Source organism: Excalfactoria chinensis, chromosome Z (genome assembly GCF_039878825.1).
Source record: "Excalfactoria chinensis isolate bCotChi1 chromosome Z, bCotChi1.hap2, whole genome shotgun sequence".
In the NCBI taxonomy this organism is placed as follows: domain Eukaryota; kingdom Metazoa; phylum Chordata; class Aves; order Galliformes; family Phasianidae; genus Excalfactoria; species Excalfactoria chinensis.
Window position 1 is genome coordinate 9,789,063 of NC_092857.1, and position 20,686 is coordinate 9,809,748.

Consider the following 20,686-nt stretch of genomic DNA (forward strand, 5'->3'; position numbering starts at 1 on the left):
TGGCACCTGCTTGCCCTGATCCATTCCCAGGCTTTGAGACTGAAAAAAAAAAAGGTCAAATGGAAAAAATGAGTCAATCTCAGACCTAATAGATACACAGGAGTGAGCAGTTGTAATCTTTTCAAAAACAAAGAAAGAGCCTGAGAAAATTATTGGTATTCCTTTACAACATCTGTGAGGGTCATTAAATTGTTAGGAGTTCTTAAGCTGAATAAGACCTCTAGGGTCAGAGCAAAAAAAGTTCAGACTGGTAAAAAATGTGAGCTAGTCTTAAAGATCTTTGTGATTTCATACAGATATCTTCCTCTTTCTTAAGAGTGGAACAGGCACTGGTGCTTATTCTGTACACAACAAAGACCTGATTTTTTTTCCACTGAGAAAGCTGGCTTTCTACATGTATTCTTACCTTCATATGTTCTATTACGTGTTTGCTGAACAATTTTTTCCCCGTCTTTCTTACTGAAACCAAACTTCAGGACTTCCTGCAAAGCCAGAGCATAAAGAAGAATAGCGTCGTGGAATCCTTCCACAAACATGTTCACCTAAAGAAGAAAAAAAAAGAAGAAAATAAAGCAATGGTAACTGACACATGAAAAAGCATGTCTTCCCAATTTGGAGGGTTTTCTTTTTTCCAACTGTGAGCACTTGAAGGAATGCCTCTCAAAGAACAAAATGGGAGAACAATGAAGACAGCTTTTGAGAAGAGTTAACTACTATCTTCTATTCTGAACATTCAAAACGTGCATTCATGTTGTGTCTGAATAGCTGTGCAGATAGGGAAGAAATTTTCTGATCCCAGTTTCTATGCCCAGCTACACAAATTCTGTGGTTGACCATGTGAGTTTCTCAAAGGTGCTGAATGCCTTCACCCTGCAGCACTGAGTATGACCTTCTCTGTCTGCACAGAGTCCTTAGGAACTCTGGATTGATAAGTATGTCCTACCATTAATTTTTTGGAGTGGATTCGATTGTTTAATGATTATCACTTCCATTTTTGGCTTCAGTGATGAAGCAATGAATTATTATTACCAGACACTTGTGGCTTGAGCAGCCCAGGTATTTCTGTTCTGGAGGCAGCAATTCACATCTCAATCAATGCATTCTGCTGGCTTGGTGTAAAATAACTCCGAAAGATTTATCTTTTCAGATGGAAGAATAATGTTCTCATTCACTCGCGGTTTCTCCACAATGGAAAAGTTTCTGATGTGTTAAAACTAGCAAAGGCCTAAGTACAGATTACACCGTACAATGGGGTCTCTTATTGCTATTTCCAGGGAACAACATATTTCTGTAAGTTATCTCCTGAATAGAAAGACTAAGCTTGTCCTCCACTGCACTGTATTGACAGAATAAAATATACTGCTAAATAAAGTTGCTAGATACTCAAACTCCCACAGCTTTAGCTGGGCACTGAAAAAGTTAAAAGATAAAAAGCATGCAGACAGTTAGGTAAATAATGCCCCACAGATAAAAAGCATTACATAGCTGATGGGCTGAGCTGAACTAACCAACTTCTGGTAATGTAATTACATGCAAGACATTCCTTCACTCTTAAACTGGTTGCCACAGTAAGGAGAATTGCAGAATTTTTTTACTGATAATACAAAAGTTTATATTTCTCTGACATTAAAATTGGACTTTTAGATATATCTGGCCTATGTTTCATTAAGAAAATGCACCAGAACTACAGGGAAAAATCAACAATGCTACACAAGGCACAGAACAACTTAGCTCAGTTTGAGAGCCAAAGACTAATTGGCAGCTGCAGCTACTTTGACCTGAAGAGAAAGGATGAAAGAAAAGGTGAAAGTCAGGCTTTTGGTAGAATAACAAAAGCCGATGGACAGAGTGCACACAAGGACAAGCTTTGCCAGTGAGGGGGGGATAATATTTCAGGATTAAAAAACGAAACAAAAAAAATCACGTCACAGAGCTCAAACACTGCTTTATATGCCAGCCTCGGAGTCCAAGCAGCCAGTGGATAATCAAACACGGGCTTTATTGATGTGACACTCATTCCTTTAGGGAGAGAAATGAGTCCATCTAGCTGCTTTACCTCCCTACTAGCTGATTTACAGCTTGTGGCTGGCATCACTTTCAAGAAAAGCTATTTTGTTGTTTCCTTTGACCGTGGCAAAGACCTCTCAGCGTAACACAGCAACCTTCAAAATCCAGTTTGTCAGCTAACTTGCTCTATCTAAAATCTACCCCTGCAACTGGCCTGAAAAACCTCCTGTAGACACTGCAGACCTGCCAGATGAGCGCTGGCAAATCTCACTTGGCAGTCTGGAGAGTTATTGCAGCAGCCACCTGCTTTGCCTCTTGCTCAAAAACCCTCAGAAGATAGAGGAAAAATCTCTCTGAAAAATCATCAGAAGATCATCTGTTCCATCTCAAAGCTCCTCCTGCACAAATCCCATCATTTTACCTTTCATTATCAAGTAAGGTGAAACTGGTAACCTGTATCATTTCACATCTTCTCCCAAAACAATGCTATTTAATAATTATAGCTAGAAAGCATTCCCAAGTAAAGCTAGGCATGCTGGCTACTTTCATATTATTCCAGTAAGATTTTCAAGTACCAGTTCTTGAAAAGAAACATGGGATAGCATGAAAGGTATAAGGTTTCTCCCCTTTCACCCTACTCTATCATTTAAAAGTTGCCATGCTCCTACATACAGACAGGGTTTCAGGATGTGCAGGTGTAACTCTAACGTGCAATGTACACGAGACTTGAAACAGGAAGAATCTTACAATGATCAGTAACAGCCACAGAGAGGATTTTTAAGGGCTTGCTGTTCATTTGTTCCTTTTTCTGTCTGTCCAGAGCTCATTTGGGTCCATTTTGCACTCCTGTTCGCTTTTGACTGAGATTGTTTACAACAGACTCCTCAGAATAAAAAGAGTGCAAAGACTGTGCCATACTGTGCATGATACCACTTTTGATTTACTAGGGCAGTGTCCCAAGCCAGATGGCTCCAGGAGTTCCTTTTTGGACAATAGTAACTCTGAATGTTACCGTACCTCATGTGTCTCACTGGTACGAAGGCTTTTCTGTATTGTCCTCTATTTTCTTTTTTAAACATGACTTTTGTTTTACATTTAGTCTGAATATATACATATATATATATAGTAAGAAGTGATTAAGCAGACTATTTTCTCTCAGCAGTTTTTACACCTTTTGGCCTGTATTTATTGGGATTCCAGAATATCTGGCAGTAAGAACAAATATTTATCAGAAACAAACCCTAACAATCAGCTCAAAACCTTTCTTCCTTTGGTGCAAGAAATACACAACCATGAGAAAAAGGGTTAAAAAGAGGAATTCTGCATTCCATGAATGTGTCAAACTGTGAAGCAAAGTCATTGTGGAGCTGTCTTCACAGGTTGCTTCAGGGTCTCCATAGTAACTAATAATGTGTAGTTCAAGATTAGGCAGGCCTTGGGATGAAACTACGCTGATTAAAAAAGACATTAAAGATCCATTAATCTTGTAGGTAATTAAAGCTCTAATAAAAATATTTTTGATAGGATTTCCCATTTTGGTTTATGCTTTTAATTTTGTTGTTGTTGTTGTTATTTTTAATTAAGACTGAGCTTCAAATGTGGTGACTGCAATTTGAACACCAGGTCTATCAAAATAGTGCTGGCTCCAACCTCTACAGCACAGGAAAGCCACTCAACCATGTGTGTCATCAAGCAGCACCGAACTACTCTGGAGCCTGCAGTACAAATAAGATATATTCCCTGTTACTTTCACACTTGATTCAGTATAAAATATAACTAATGAGTAGATCCTTTCTACTCTAATTAATCATATTCCATCTGAAAAGAATTAAAATTAAAATAATAATAATAATAAAAAAGAATCGCACAAATTTTACGCAGTTCAAAGTTATACAGTTCCCCAAGCAGCTATAGTGTGACCACACCATCCATATATACCAAGGTGTTAACAACATACACAGCAATGCAAAATACTACCGACATGGAAGACAGCCAAGCTGCAGCTATTCAGGACCTATAATTTTCCATATCCTGCTCTCCGACTGTTAAGTAAGGTTATTCTCTTCTATCTGAAGCTGCTGAGCTCTGAATCCCAGCAATTAGAGTAATTTATACCACTTCCGAGCAAGGCAGGTAGGATCATGATTACCTTCTTTCTACTGCAGAAACAAATCGCCAGCATTCCCCAAAGCATATGTCTGAATCTACCTCCCAGTACATTCACAGGGAGAATGTTCCAGTTGTTGGACTACTGTCCCAGACAGAACCAGAGAGGGTTCTGCAGGGAACTGCATGGGGCATATCCAGACTTTTTAATCCTTCTTCATCAAGTCAGTTGTAACTACTATTCTTACTTTATGAGCTTTTCCAAGAAACCCTCATTCTGTTAACTTTTTTGCATCCATTTCTGGATGTCTAACTCTGGTTGTCTTCAACTGGAAAAGCACACATGACATTATGCAAAAATTCTGGGTAACAGAGATGCAACCAAGGATGAACTCTCAGTGTACTCACTGATACCAACTCTGTGTAAACACATAAGCTGGCACCCGCTCAAGAAGTCGTTATACCAGAGCTTAGGACTTGGTTTTCAAAATGACAAATAATTTTCCCAAGCTGGATTCCATATCACCACTTAGAAGAAGATGATGAGCATTCCCAAGTGTGAAGAGATATCATACAACAATAAATCACCCTGCTTATTTTATTCAGATGCTGTTGCATTTCTCAATGGAGCATGAATCCAGCCTTTTACAGGAAGACAATATGCATGCAGAAATCCAAATGAGCCTATTCGTACAGAGGCACATGCTATTCTCTTAGGGAATTCTGCAAAGTGAGGATCATACTATGCTTTAAATTTACAGGCGAAAATATCAGTCTTCACAAATTATTAGCATTGAAGTTGAACAAAATATCACAGCCTTTAACCTTAACTTCTTGGCTTCTTCCAAGAAGGTTGCCTACTCTTCTTCATCTCCTCACTGGTATTGGTACAGCGATGATACAGAATGCACTGGAGATGGAAATGTGAGCCTTTCTCTAAGGCATGACACAGGAGTTTTCAACTGAAGTGTCAGAGAGAAGGCACAGGTGGATGAAACAGGAATGTGATTACACCTGAGAGTAAGCAATGCAATGTAGCAAATCTGCTGCTGACCTCCAGCATGAAAGAGCTTGGAAACATCTTTTTAGAAACAAAATATTTAGACAGATCCCAGCTCCTACTGATTCGTGCATCAATTGTGTCTACTCTCAGTCGCAGAAGAAAGGGGAATGAACCTCTCTCCCAGGTTTTCTCCCTGCCCAGATCTCTAGCTAGGGCTGCCTCGCTGTACCAAACCCTTGTTCCACCAGACAAGGGGATGCTTCACCTGACATACCACCTGCAACACAGTGAAAAACTCCCACCTACTTCAAAGCCTGATGTAAACCAGAAGCTGGTCTGCTGAAATAAAATAAATTAAATTTTATTTTATTTTCATTCATTAACGACTAGTAACTGAGATTTACTTAAGATAGAAAAAGCCACTGACTTCAGAGAGTTAAGGGATTTTGTCAGTAAAGTTTATTTTCTTGGTAGGGGAAGAAAACTAATTACAGAACCATCTCTCAGCTCTTCTATCTCCTCCTCATTCTTTATGCTGTCTTCCTTGTTTTGCTTAATACCCTATTCTTGAAAAACCGGGAGATTTACTTACTGTCATCCAGCCAGAGCAGCCACAAGCTGCTCTTTTGTTTCAGCAGTGAATTGAAGCAGAGACCTATTCAGTGCTAGACTGCAGGGGAGCCTCACTGCAAAACTCTGGCATTGCACGATGCAGTCCAGCCAATGTGCAAGTGCATGGAGGAGCCCCACCACCACGCTGCTTCTGAGAGTTGCCCATTGTTTTCTTATTTATTGCTTGCAATCCTCTTGCATCATCATCTAGGAAATAGCTTTAAACACCTAGCGACTGCTGCCAACAGCCTGCGTAGAGAGCTTTCCAGACGTAACCCAAACCTGCTCTTTCCATTAAATGCAGGCACGGGAATCTCCAGCTCAGCAGATTAGATAGAGCCTTACCCGCAGTCAGCTCACGTAAAGGGGCTCTCACTGTCGCTGCTCTGCATGTACTTTGGACCAAACTCCGCTGTCTGACATCACCCAGCCCAGGACTCTCTGCTGACCTCCAGAAGCATGGCCAGAGCACAAGGATGGCGAGTGAGAACAGCCCCAGTCTGGGGATCAGGAACATTTCTGGAGACATATTTCCTCTCTGCAATCCTCTATGGGCTTTATTCCTGGCTCTTCCAAACAGGCTGATTTCTTCAGCAAGCTGACTTCAGCCACGTTACCAATCTGTAGTTTGGATTCTATACTGTGTTTTAATGCTGGTCTCAAAGGAGTACAACTGCTATAGCTGTTATGCAGCACTGCTTTGTACCAGAACTGAGCTACCTTCAGAGTAAACATTTAGGGGAATTTTTCCTTCATGTATACTTTACATACACAGTATTCATTTTCTCCAAGGACTCCAAGCTACCTATTCAGGAAGAATGAGAGTATGTATTAATGGATTCCCACAACTGAGGTGGAATACGTCTCACCATACTCACAACAAATCTCTAAGTGTAAATGATCAACACCAAGGATCTTTAGCACACAGAATTATATAAGCACTGGTTGAATGCTGCAGGGATGTTAACTGTAAAAGGTAAAACTGTTGTTTGAAAAATCTGACAGTTTTAGGATTTCCTGCCTTCTAACAGTCATTCATGTGATGAGTTACAGAACTACATTCAGAATCTGTACTTCTACTCACAGTGGCAAAACATGAGAGATAATAAACAGGCTATTCTTCTCAGCACGGAGAGGAACACACAGAAATTAAAACATGCTTGTCATAAAGAGACTATTTTAACGACCCCATTGGTAGTTGGATGATGACCTGTTGTACAGTTGGAATGAATGCTTACATTTTAAGTTAGCATTTTGTGCAAGGACATTTTAATTGCAGATAAACATCTTGTAACCGAAAAACCACACCGGTACTTTCATTAGATATTAGGTTTTAAACGCCAGTGAGTTAGCTGGCTTTCCAAGCAGGAATATATTTCAGTTTTCAGGATGACAGAGTCACTCAACTGAAAAAAATCAATTCCACTTGCTAAAATAAGCTAACTAGTTTAAATAAATGCAGAGCTAGGACAAACAGGAAGGACATTTTTTGTTAACTGTTTATCTTTGTGCAATTGTTTTGAGTTTTAGACTTCTAACTTTATCACCAAACCACAAAAATCACAGAAGTATTTTATTTTCTACACGAGGGACTCTCAAGATAACATCAGTTCTCATGCAAAACTCAGGCAAAAACCACTAAATCACTGTTGTGGAAACTCAAGCTCAAACTGAATTTACCTGTGGTATGTTAGCTTGTGAACAAATACTATGAGGGTGGGCTGGTAAAAATTCAACAGGATAAAAAGCCACATAAGTTTATCACATTTGCTCACTGAGCTATGTAAGGAAAATGTTTTTTCTGCTTTGCAGCACGTTAGCAAAAGCTATCCAACATGGCATTTGGTTTAAAAATTGTCGTTAAGGTCTGGATAAAGGTGGAACATTTAGGCACAGGCAAAAGTGGTGCTTAGCTCAAAAGGATCCTCAGAGGCAGGATTAGACATTTAAGCTCCTTATTCAGTACTGGGTGAGGAACAGGTACACAAAAATAGGATTCATCAGCTTCAGCACAGTGGCTCACCCTTGACCTCCTCCTCCTGGAAGGACAGTCAGACATGACCCCACAGCTCTCACCCACGCAGGTAACAAACTCCTTGCAGCATACAGACAGCAGGTTTCAGAAAAAAATCACAGGCAGCCAATTCTTTTAAATCCCTTGCTCCTTTCATCTAAAAGCCCCAGGGCTGCAACAGCTTTGCTGGCATGAAAGAAATCCATGATTGCATCCTTCCTTGGCAGAAGCCTGAACTTTGGCCTTCCCCTACCTGGCACCAGCCACCCGTCTGCAGGGCACCCTGGGGCATGCGTGTCCTGGACCCAAACTCAGGTACTGGGGGAGAAATGAATAATTTACCATTAAATACCAAAGAAACTGGGCATACTGACTTGTAAACCTCAATGGCACGGAACTAATGCAAACCCCCAAGGTAGCTATTAATTGTTTCCATTCCAAATATTTGAAAAGTAAACAACTTTTTTTTTTCTTTTTCTTTTTCTTTTTTTTTCCTTTGGATAATGAATATCTGACAAAACGCGTTCAGCTGGCTCCTTAACACTTCTCTCCATGTGGTGATAGCACTAAGGCGTGGGGGCTGCTATGTCCCCCTCTACAGTTAAAAGATGTATGACCTTGGAGGATAGGGCCTGTCGTAGTGCTACCTTCAGGTAGTGTGAGCTTCCAGCATTTGGCAGAGAGCGTGTCAGCATAGTAAGAGCTCACAGACGTGGCATTACTGATTTCTACCTTTGTAAAATTTCCTGGAAGACTGTCACTTGAATGTCCCCTCTATTCTTAGGGATGGATTTTGTAGTATCAATAGCCCAAATCAGAACAGGAAAGCTTTACTGAACAAACACAGTGTAGGATCTGCCCCTGGGAAGGCAGCAGGTCTTTTGCCCTGCAGCCCTTTAAGCAGGGATACACAATTTGGGTGCAGAAGAATCACCCCTTTTTTAATATCCCTAAAGGAAACAAAATACTGCAATCTTTGCCCTGTATATTCTTCTGTAGCTTGAGGTGAGCCACGCAGGTGTCTCCTGTCAGAACACAGCAGGCAGCTTCCCACCCAGGACACTACTTTTGTACTGCATCTTGCTACCAACAGCATCGCAACACAGCACACACTTTATGCATGGCTTACATGAGCTTGTTGTTGGCTTTGATTTTTTTTTTTTCTTTTATTTCCTTTTGTTTTTTTTACAGTTCAAAAAGAAGCTTTCAACCCAGTGTTACTTTCACAATTTACTTAAGGAAAGGGGCAGGCAAAATCTACTACCTGCAAAAACAAACAAACAAACAAAAATCTATTAACAAAAGTCTGTCATTTTCCAAATGTCATCTTGCACAAAGCAAGAGGCAGAGTTTTTTTCCTGAGTTCATTCAAACACCACAGAGGCAAACTTGTGGACTACTTAAAATCAGCAGCAAAATCCCCATAAATGTAAATAAGATTTTAATGGGACATACTAGCTTTTGGATCATTAGCAATGCAAATAGCATGCGGACACCTTATAAACAAAAACAGTTTTGCTGGGAGACATATTTTTCACACTTTATTAGTGGAGAATAAGGTGCATTTCTAGCAGGTTCTTCAAAGGAACAGTGCCTTGCCCATAAATGTCTGTGTGTCTGTTTAGTAAAGTGGAATGTGAATGTCTGTGAAACCAAAGTGGAAACATAGGGCTATGGAAAATATACAACATCTATATGAAGAATCAATTCTAAACTTCTACATTCCCGAAGAGTTCAGATGTTACTATTTTCAGATATACCTACAGTTTTATTTTATCTCATTCATAGTTTGGACAGTTTCAAAAATATGCTCAGACAGACTAGAAGAATCTAAACAGAAAACCCCTGGAAGAGAAGAATAATTTCTTTCTTTTATGACATCTGTTAACTGCAAATAACATGCTATTACACTGTAGTTTTCCTTAAGACTCCAGTGTGGAAGACAGAAATCTTTCACATTATTGAGAAACAATTATCTTCAGCAGAAAAACCCAAACCCAAACGTGTCTGCAAATTAGCAGTGCAGAGATCAACGCTGCTCTTATGGAAACTGAAATAAAGTGCCATTAATTTCAAAGCGTGAGGAGCTGGTCTCAAAAATCCTAAATATGTTTTACAAATAGAAATCATCTCGTTAATAAGCTGGCATGTGAACCCATTTTTTTTTCCGGCTGCTGAAAGCAGCTTGTGGTTTGCTTTTAATCTGTTGAACAATTAGCAAAGCACTTCAGCAGCTGAATAGACCTATTCATTTGAACAAATTATTCCCTGGCAGAGTTTTAAAAAATCTCCCCCAAACTCTCCCCCATTCTGGTGCAGTCAGAAGAGACACAAAAGCCTTCCCTGCCGTTAATCTTGCCTGGTTATGTCTGAAAAACACAAGTGGGACATACACTGCTGAATACGTTACACTTTTACCATCTCTCTCAGTGACATGACTGAATTGCTTGCTTCTCCCAGCGCTTATCTTAGCTGGTATACAATCCTAATTAAAAGGCTGACGTAAGGAATACACACAGGGAAGAGTCTGGCACGGATGTTGTGGATGGGATGATAAACTTTATGAGCATAGCTACCTCCCACGTAGCTTTTGTAGTTAACTGTTGGAGCTTGAACAGTTCTGACGCTGATCGTTTCTCATTTCAGGAGGCTAAAACCAAAAAATAACAGACTCGCCCTTTCTAAAGGGTAGTAGCATCTCGCTGATCTAATTAATCTATGTAGCTCTGACTCTGTGCTCATTCTTTCAGTAAGATTTACACGCAAATTGGGCAGCAGTTCCCTCCTCCTGCAGTCCATTTTCAGAGCTGCAAAAAGGTCTGTGAGTAGGATAAACCCCGCACATTCACCCAGCAAACAATACTGTCATGTAGTTAACACGGCAGAAATATTTAATTAGTTGCACTTTCAGCTTTTACATGAGAAGAAAAAACAAGCCATGGGTGGTCTGTAACCTCAGAAGAGCAAATATCCCAGGCTGTAAAATCATCCCAGCTCAGAATACTGGGTTAGACTTAAAAAAAGCGCTTATTGAATCCTAGGCCTGAGTCAAGAACAGAAGATGCATTAAGAACTTCCAAACTGCTCTGTACTGCCAATTCATTATGTGTTCATCATTATTTAATAAAAATGGCTTATGCGTATACTTTAACTGAACACTATTTATTCATAAACATTTTTAACTAGAATATCTGTAGGGAGTTATGCACACACCAATTCAAAGACAGTTCCAAATTCTTCTGTCAAGTAAAAGCACGCAATTCCCATCGCTGCCCAATCTAGGCTACAGGTCTGCAAGCAGAGCTAGTCCCATAGTCTGCTGTTAAACCAAGGGTCACAATTGCTCCAGAAAGCCCATGTTGCTGTTAGTATCTTGGTAATAAATTGACATTAGAAGTGATTAAAATGCTCTAACAACAATAAAGCAATTGTATTGTCTCTATGCCTGAACTCTGTATCTGAACATATTTTTGGGACGAATCCCACTTTTGGTATATTTTTTATAGAAAGCAGCCTCTAAGTAAGCAGAAAATAAAATGATCAGGCTTTCTACCAAAAATGTGGTGCTTCTTGAAATCATGCAACAGGAGAGTGCAGACAGAGAATGCTATCCTCTACAGCTACTGCCTATCCAGATAATTCTAAGATAGCTTCTCCGAACCTCTTCATATCCCTTAAATTTCACTGCTGTTTTGTTAAAAAGTGTTTAAGGAAACTTCTTCCTACTCAACAGAGATTCCCTGACAGAAACTGCCTTTTTCACACCTTCCCGCTCACCCAAAAGATGCAGATTCTTTTACTTTCCCCACCATCACAGTGCAACACCCCTGCAAAAACAACAGCAACTTCTGACATGGAAAAGATGTACCCAGAACACATTTCCTGATTTTTTTCCCCTCTTATTTCTGTGTGATTTCACAGCTGGAGATGAGGATGACCAACACTCTTTGACCTGACAGTCCTCCAAAAGGCCACATGTGTTCTCCAGTCCAGCAGTTTGACAGCTGCTGTTTTAGGACTCTGCCCTTTCTGTCTGCCTTATCTTTCCTTCTGTCATCTGGTTATTTTCCATTTTTATGATACTGTTTTTTACTAGATAATAATGCCTTTAGGATTAGTGTTGGCAAGAGGCCAGGACAAAATGGCAGACCTAACTACTTTTTTTTGTGTGTGTTAGAGTCACTATGAGATAATTCAGGCCATAGATCCAGGGCCCACTTTTCCCATAACACTGCAAAAATCCACACAACGGAGAAGCAGAAACACTAAATGGTTCAAATCCAAATTTCTCTGAATTTGTCCTCTTGGGACACAGCTTGCAGAAAAGGATGAGGATTATATTTCAACAACCGCTGATAGGACTTGAGATAGACTGTACCACAGATCATCTTTCCCCACAGGTTTTGTTTTGAGGAGCAGAATCCAGCAGAGAAAATATGTTCCTGTCACCTCCCAGCCTACTCAGCTGAATGACCTCTCCCCAGAGAGCTTCCCTTGGAGAAAACAGCCCTGGTCAGCAGGCTTTGAGGTTAACATTGCCACTTTCCTCCTATGTTGCCAAAAGAAGTACTGTTAATGAGGTGTCTGTCCACTACACACATATATTTCAGAGAGGAAGGAACTGACCCTAAGTTTAGGGTTTTTTTTTTTTTATTTCTCCTTGAAATGGTTTCCCTCTCAACGTGGCAGCAAGACAATCAGTTAAGGGAATATGAACCATCTCTTTCTCACTGTCAAAACTGGGAAAAAAGGCAAAATCCATCATAAGTGCTTTTGCACCACAAATCTTATAAAAGTTCACATGTGTATGTAACACGTTCATAGTGTTTTTGTTATATTCAACCCAAGGCTAGTGCCCTTAGGCTGTATTTCCCCACTATGTTGGAAAACTATGAAGAAGCAGATCTGGGAGAGTTTGTTGTATACATGTTAAGCACCCAATACCAGGACATTCTGCCCTGCTTTTCCTAACTTCTCTTCCTCACAGTCAAGATTGGTAGCTGCTCGGTGGGAGCCCCAAATCCCTACAGCCTCCACCAGGAGTTTCCTGTAAGTCAAGAACTGCCGTTTCTGCCAAGAGGAAACTGCAGTGTGTGTAGACAAATCATGAGTCCTCCCTCTGTTCTCCCATCCCCTCTGGGAAGTGTTCATAAAGCCAAGTGGCAAAGTGGGCAGACAAGTAGAAACATCAGCAGTGGGAGCCCCGAGCCACTGCTTGGCAAAGGCTGATATTTCTGGGCACAGAAGCAGTTGGAACAAGGTGAAAGGCTCTGTAACCCGGGTAGGAAGAGGATAAATGAAGAAGCGTCCTTCTGAGCTAGACGGGTTGATGCTGAGGCAGTGGGGAGCCAGGCGCCCCAACCCTGCAGCTGCCCTGAGTTTGCCAGGAGCACGGCCAATACAGAAATCTGATTATATAAGCAACCACAGCCTGAGGAAGAAGGACTTCCAGCAGCAAGTACAAAAACGTTGAAGGAGTCTGCCCAACAGCCAGCTTGCAAAATCTCTCCCCGTTGGCACTGGGGGGTACAATGGATGCATTTCTGCCTGACCACACCACAACTTTTATCTGTCCAGCAGCCTTAACTCAGCACCCATGCTGAACTGGCTCGAGGTTTGCAGTGGGCTCCCATCCTACAGAACAGCATAGCTTCCTGATCTAAATCGTCTTCCCTAACATGGCCTGCCATCCACAAGCTGGGCAGACAGCATCCTGAGCTCTCAGCAGTTTAAACCTACTTTCATCTGGGAAAATGTCACACGGCATGCAATAGAAATGCCAGAAAACATTATGACTGAGACTCTTCAAGGGTGACTGGATCTTTAATACTAAAATTTGCATTTCTCACCAACCACAAACAAGAACAAATGGCAGTTTTTCAAGACACAAGTCTTACTAGGTGACATCTGCAAAAAGGCACATAGAGGGAAAAGGGAGGAACTGCACAAATTTGTTCCATGCATTGTTCAAAACACACTAAGTAGGTTCTTCAGTGTGCAGCACCTTGAACTTGCCAGATGGGATTTCTCTAGTAACGTGAGGCAAAGAATGCTAACAAAAGATTATTTTCCTACACTGTGAAAGCTCCATTTTTACAATATAAACTACTGATGTGATTTCAATAAAGTAAATCCACACTTGTGCTCTGAACTAGAAGATGATACCACCACAGGGGAGAGACACAAAATTCTTGAAAAGCTGAGGCAGGTATCTATGTGGAAGCTAGCAAATGAGAGTTTTGAGTTACTTTCTTTAATTTGGAGCATAAATTCCCTCAAGTCTTCCCTTAGGAATGCTCTGGATGTCTCTCTCTTGTTTCTTTCAGCCAAGATGACAGCTTTCAAACAAATTCAGCCTTTCTGCACAATATTAATTTCATAGTCCCAGCAACATTTGAATTTGCTTAAAAAACAGCATAATATACTGCTTTAGTTTACAAAGTCAAAATATGATTCTATGAAAACGTTGCCTGACTTCATAGGTTCATTATTCCTCTCTTTGTAGGCATGTGTAATAGCAAAAAAAGATTTGTCTCACACCCTGAACTGCAACAGATTCAAGCTTTTTCCCCGACAGCCATTATTCCCAATGAACTGCTCATTTTACAGCCCTCCCTTCCTGCAGCTGAAGACTGATCAAACTCTCTTCGAGCATCACCTCTTTCTTAACATATTTGGAAAGTTTATTCTCCAACACATGGAAGGTAGACTGCTAACAAAACATTTAGGATGAGCACAGAAGTGCTCATAGACAATGGCATGCAGACCAAAACACATCTAATCCAGCTGCTGCTTGCTTTATCTTCAGGGAAGAAAGAGAAAAAGAAAACATTATGTAGGCAACAGACAGCTTTTTAGAACTGAACACAGGTGTTTCTTTTCCGAGGAGGACTCACTGCTACTTTTGTTTTAAGAGTGAGTGTTATTTGAAAGAGATGCTAATACCTGAAGTTTGCTGCCAAGTACTTACATAGTCATCCTCACGCAGACCTTGCTTCTGAACAGAACTTTTCACTTCTAGGGAAAACTTCTCAAATTCAGGCTTCACAGTCCTCAGCAGTGTGATTGTTTGGAGGTATGAGTATGCCTTCTTTGCTTCAAGATCATGCTTGTCTCCTCTCCTCCAAGAGCCATTTCCTAAAGGAAAAACAAGCATATTTTCAGCTCCAAACTAGATTCTACTACAGGACCACCTTCCTTTTTCCATTTCAATGTTCCTGTTCCCAAATGCTAGGCAGATGGTAGTGTATGAGGCAAAACTGAACCTCCCCCAGTAGACGGAAATCAGGCAGTGAGGAATGGCTGACGGGAAGTAGATTCACAAATGGAAAGACAGCTTTATGCCCATGCTGTGCTTGCTTATTTTTAAAGGGTGGGCTGAAGTCTAGATATGATGAGAATACATCTCAGAGCAAAGAACAAGCCACATCTCGAACACAGAAATTTAAGTTACAAGTGAGGGTGGATTGCACCACAAAGCTTTTATTTCATGTCACCTCATTGGCAACACTATTCAGTCCTGGGCAGTCAGAAAGGCTCCAGTAAAGTCAATAGTACGATCAACACCCTCAATGGGAGGCATATGCTCTATCTGCTTCTCTGACAGCTCTCCTACTGCGGTCAAGGAGAAAACCACGTTGCAGCAGCTGTCAGTGCATCGTTTTTCTTAATGGAAAAGAAATACAAACAATCAGGATTCTGTGCCTCTGCTGAATTTGCCTCTTTTTAGTCACAGAAGATTTAACTCAGAATACCAGTGAAGTAATCAGAATTTTAAAAGCAGGACAGTTGACTCGCTGCTATATAGCAGGAAAATCCTTCTGTCTAATAAGCACTGATGCTGAGAGGTCCTGAAACCCAGTCTAAAGCTTCACAGTGAAAAGGTTGCCCTGGGTCAGATTCTGTGCTATTTTGCATTAAAAAAATTAACAAAAGAGAGAACAGTGATAGCCCTAAGCAGTGTGACTTTAAACACTTAGAAATAATTAAAAGCAAGACAATCTTTTTATTTTTAGAACAACAGTGAGAAACTCCCAGTCACAGCTGAATGAACAATGATGAAGACTAATACTAAGCACCCAAAGGTGACCAGGAAGCACACATGACCTTGAGATAAGTGTGGATGTGGCTCCTCTGCTTGCTTAGAGGACCATGATGCTGTCTGAACCAAAACAGGTAAATGCTTGAGGAACTCCATGCTTAAATATATAAATAACTTTTTATTTATAGTAAGTAAGATGCTAATGGCATAGTGACAACAGAGTGCAGGAGTCAAACCCTCAGAGATGTTTACATAGCACTACTGCCTGCAAGGAGCACCTGTGGGAGAGCAAATTCATGTACAAGAGCCATCAGGTGCTCCTAAAGCAGGTGAATACTGAGCTTGTGTTTTTTCCCCAGTATCCCAGGTACTGCTGCTGGGATTTTGTTTTATTAAACAAAAACAAACAAACACAAAACCAACAAGCAATAAAGGCAATGGAAAAATTGCTCTGCTTCCTCAAAGAGCATGGAGAAACCAATGAAGGACTTGCACCCCTGAGGAGAAAATCGCTTTCCTTGTGGTGATTTTGGATCAAAGGCTGATCCCATTACACAGCACAGGGCAGGGGGATCAAGCCCAGTTGTGCCCTGAAAAATATTCTCATTAAATGAAAGCTCTTTTGCCTCTCTTTCACCCCAGGAAAGCCTTATCACAGCTCAGCATCAGCAAGGACTGGTCAGGAGCAGTAATTTTTTTTTGCACCAGCTATTTTTTGCAGCTCTTTCATTCTCTTGTGAAGAAACTCAAGAAACTTGACTTGGTTTAGGGTCAAAACTATGTATATCAGGTTGGACAGCAGCTAAAATCCTGTAGCACAATTCTGCCCTGAGTGGCAGCACTGCTTCCCTCCTTGCCAGTACTGAGTCCTTTTTACTGCCTTTGGAAAAGAAATAAATGGGAAGATACAGAAAGGGACACAAACCTTGCTGGAGCCTTAAAGCTGAAAAACCTCTGCCCCAGTTGGGTACCTGCATTTTGGAGATGCAGCACTTGAAAAGTATGACAGAGATTGTAACATGGAGGGGTTTGCTAAGGCAAACTACTAAGACGAGTGGGTTCACATTAAAAAAAACGATAGCACTGTTGGAATGTGAATAAATTTCTGTCTTGGGCATCATACATATTTATTTTTAAAAATAGTGACACTGGGAACAAGAAGTTTCACTTGCATAACAGAGTTCCTAAAATAATTTCCATATTTAAATTCCTTCATGGATTGTTTTGTGGGATATAGTCTTGCCACAGTACTTATCTGCAATTATTGCAGTCTTGGCATTAAATGTGTCTGCTCTTATGAAAAATTAAAAATATTCAGAACAGAGGGCAACAACAAACTGCAACACAGTCATCTGAGCTTAAAGAGAAAATGCCAACCGTCTGTCACATCCACTCTTAAATCATGTGCCTCTTAAAATTCCAGCACCTCCTGCCATTGGGAACAAGGACTTCACAGAAAATGTCTCTACACTTCCCTACCACATTTGCTTCCAGTGTGCAATGACCACCTCAAGTCATTTTCCAACAGTTATTTTGCTCCTCATTGGAAAAATTCACAAAGAAACAGAAAAAATGAGTAAAAGAATTATTCCATAGAAGCACCAGGGAATTTCTGATAACACAGACAGGAGGCAGATATTTGTAATTTATCCCTTGGAAATGCGATAAGTAGACTGAACTAACTGTAACACAAAGGAGGAGGATGCTGAGACCTCCAAGACAAATGGGCACATCCCTCTTAGGGGCTTTTGCAACATTCCCTCCTAGTCAACACCATCCTGAAATGCAAAACACATTACAAAATGCAGCAGCATACCTCCTGCAGCTGCTGCTCTTACACAAGAAACTCCTGCTCCAAAAGTGCCTCTACAACCCAGCCAGTCACTCTGCTTGCTTCATCCAAGTAACAAAATCACCAGTGTTAAGGCGCAACTCATCCAGGCCATTTCAGACACTTCAGGATGAGGTGAATCATCACCCAGGGGTGCCTAACTTTTTCCTGTGACTCCAAAGGGAGCCCAGCTCACATGCAGACTTGTACTTGGGGCCAGATGAATCAATTCTAATTAAATTTCACTCTCTGAGATGAAATATAGCAGCAGCACAGCAGTAAGAAGCACTAGCAGCAGCCAGAAGGGTTATATGATCAATGATCTCTAGGCAGAAGTGAAATCAAGTCTGCAAAGCTCCCACAGTCTACAGAAGGCCAGTTTTGTGACTGCTGACATGAGTAAACCTTCACCTTTTTAGACTGGTCCTGATTGAAGCTGCAATGACAAATGGTTCACTTACGACACAAGGGATGAAGTCACTCTCAATTTCAGTCAGAACCAGACCAAACAGACCACCTTGACTTGAATCATTGGCTTTGATCTCGGTCTGCAAATTTATCTTTTAGTTACTGAAGTAATTTCCTTATTGGCTGGTAGAACTTGGCACTTCCTTAGCCAACTTAGAAGACACATGTAGTGTTATCTTTCCTTCTTTAAATATCTACAACTCCGAATTTAAGCAGTAACACATGTTCATTATAGAGATTTTCAACAAGAAGCACTGTTCGTTTCTTTAAATAATCTCAGGGGTGATAGATGGATAATGAGGTCTATGTAGGAGAATTTAACTTGAAATTAACTGATTCATTAAACAAAATACCTCATCTTTCTGTGAATGTCTTTTTTTCCTCTTTATCAGCTTTTCAAGGATTGAAAGAAAACAAGTTTTCCTTCTTTGACAACTTCCACCTGGTTTTCAATTCAAAATGAATCTGTTATTGTTCTGAATTAGCTAGGGCAGGCTGCAGGAGGAAAAATATTTTCTCTGCACCTGCAAAAGAAGTTGCTTGGTTCAAAAGCCACTTTGACACTTCACCAAAATCAGGTTCCTGGACAGAAACTTCCCTCAGCTTCAGCCATATGACATTTTTTAGAACTGTCAGTAAACACATTGCTCCAGTACTGCCTTCCATTTCACTGAGGCAGCTGTGATTAGGTTTAGTCTCTACCGTGCACTGCCATAACAACAGATGTAACTGAAGAGGGATGTATTTAAAAAAGCAAATGTATTTAATTTTTCAGCTAATTTAACTTGACACATCTTTTCATATTTATTTGGAACAAAGTAATTTGCTCTTATCTATCTAAACCTAGCACATTTAGACAGCCTGTGCTTTTGTTTGCCAGTGCCTTCTATTCAGCACAACAGGGCTGGATAATTTTGCATATACAATTTGTGATCAGAAGTAAACAGGATGTATGGAACTCCTAGCATATAAGTACCTTCCAGAGACCCTGTAACTGCAGTCACACATTCTCATTGCCAGCCCTCATTCCTTCCCTCAATAATGCCTGTAGTGCATTTCGTAGAATCACAGAAAGGCTTGGGTTTTGAAAGGACCTTACTGACCTTTTAGTTCTGAATCCCTCTTGAGGGCAAGGGTACCTTTCACGACACTAGGCTACCCAAAGCCTCATCCAACCTAGCCATGTTCACTTCTTCAGGGATGGGGCATTTACAGCTTCTCTGGGCAGTCTGTGCCAGGGCCTTCTGACCCTCTGGGTAAATAATTTCTCCCTCATGTCTTATCTAAATCTACTTTCTTTTAATTTAAAACCATTCTTCAGTATCCTGTAATCCATTCAGTTGCAATTTCTGCAATGTTATAGCCTAAATAGAAGGTAACTGCAAAAACAGGGAGAAATGGTGGTGCATTCAGTGCAGCATGTTGTGACACTAACAAATCTAAAAGTATTACCAGGCTTACAAAAGACTTTGCAATATACTTGGGCAGGAAAAACATTACCATATGATGAGCTGTTGAAGAGTTCAATATTGAAGAAAGCATAGTCCCCATTGGTCATTCCTTGCCGATGAGCAGCCAACATGATGTTCCTGATTGTGTCACCGCTGGCACACATGATTACAACTAGTGGAAGAAAACAGAAAACACAGATAAGAAAGAGTTCAAGAACTTTATGGAACAGATTCTTTAGCATGAATGCTGCCAGAGACAGTGACCTGAGCTGTCCTCCCAGTGTTGCAACAAACATGACGACATAAAGAACTAACAGAGCTAATTACCTAAACTGCTGACAGAAGATGGGTATCAAACATAGAGTGACATTTTACTCACATCTCCTCTGAATATAATTATGTAGAGCCACACATTATCTAATTTTCTTACTCCTGCAGCTTATGAAAAGTTCTGCCTTCAAATTTCCTCTATTATATATATTTGTAAAGTTGATTGCAACCATAAACCTCAGTATTACTTCAAAGTGTACATAAGACATCTGAAGATTAAGTAATAAGATACAGTGTCACTACCATTTCAATTCTTTTGAGATATTTGGTGTAGATTTTTACCTACACTCGTGCTATCTGACATTTAGGTACCTAGTCTAGAATTTGTTGCTTTGTGATGATGGTAGAGGTGCAACACTTCTTCAGCTGTTTCACTCCATCCCTTGACAGCTTCTAGGGATTCTGTGGCACAAATCTACTCTAGACATGATTTTATCTTCAATAACTATGTGATAATCCTAGTCAGCCACATATGATGGGGCACTTGATGTTAAGTAAGAGCCAATTTTAGGCTCAGAAGACTAAATGTGGATATGGGATTAAGTGCCACAAAGCCTCACTTATGATGGACTAGAACCTAAACAGGGGCTTTGTGCCTACAAGTCCCAGAAGCTGTGTTCCATGCAGGTGCTATGCCAAACTCAGTGAGATGAAAGCTGTGACAAACCCCTGGGACATGACAGTCAGCCCTCAGCCCTGCAATCCAGCCCTCTTTTTGCCTGGCAGGGGCCAAGAATAGAGACAGCATATGGAGTTTTTGAATACTCAAACTGCCGCCATTGATCTTCAACAGTAAAAAAGACCTTCAGGCAATCATGCCTAA

The 20,686-nt window shown here is 40.6% G+C and overlaps 1 protein-coding gene across 2 annotated transcripts in view; it reads right to left on the reverse strand.

The window, feature by feature from the left end:
• Positions 1–20,686, reverse strand: part of NPR3 (natriuretic peptide receptor 3) — a 37,280-nt gene that overhangs the window by 10,928 nt on the left and 5,666 nt on the right. For both annotated transcript variants that reach the window (XM_072359238.1, XM_072359239.1), the window contains exons 2-4: positions 19,583–19,705; positions 14,713–14,879; positions 407–542 (exon numbers count right to left, since the gene is read on the reverse strand). In XM_072359238.1, the coding sequence (XP_072215339.1) occupies positions 407–542; positions 14,713–14,879; positions 19,583–19,705 (426 nt within the window). The remainder of the gene's footprint in view (positions 1–406; positions 543–14,712; positions 14,880–19,582; positions 19,706–20,686) is intronic.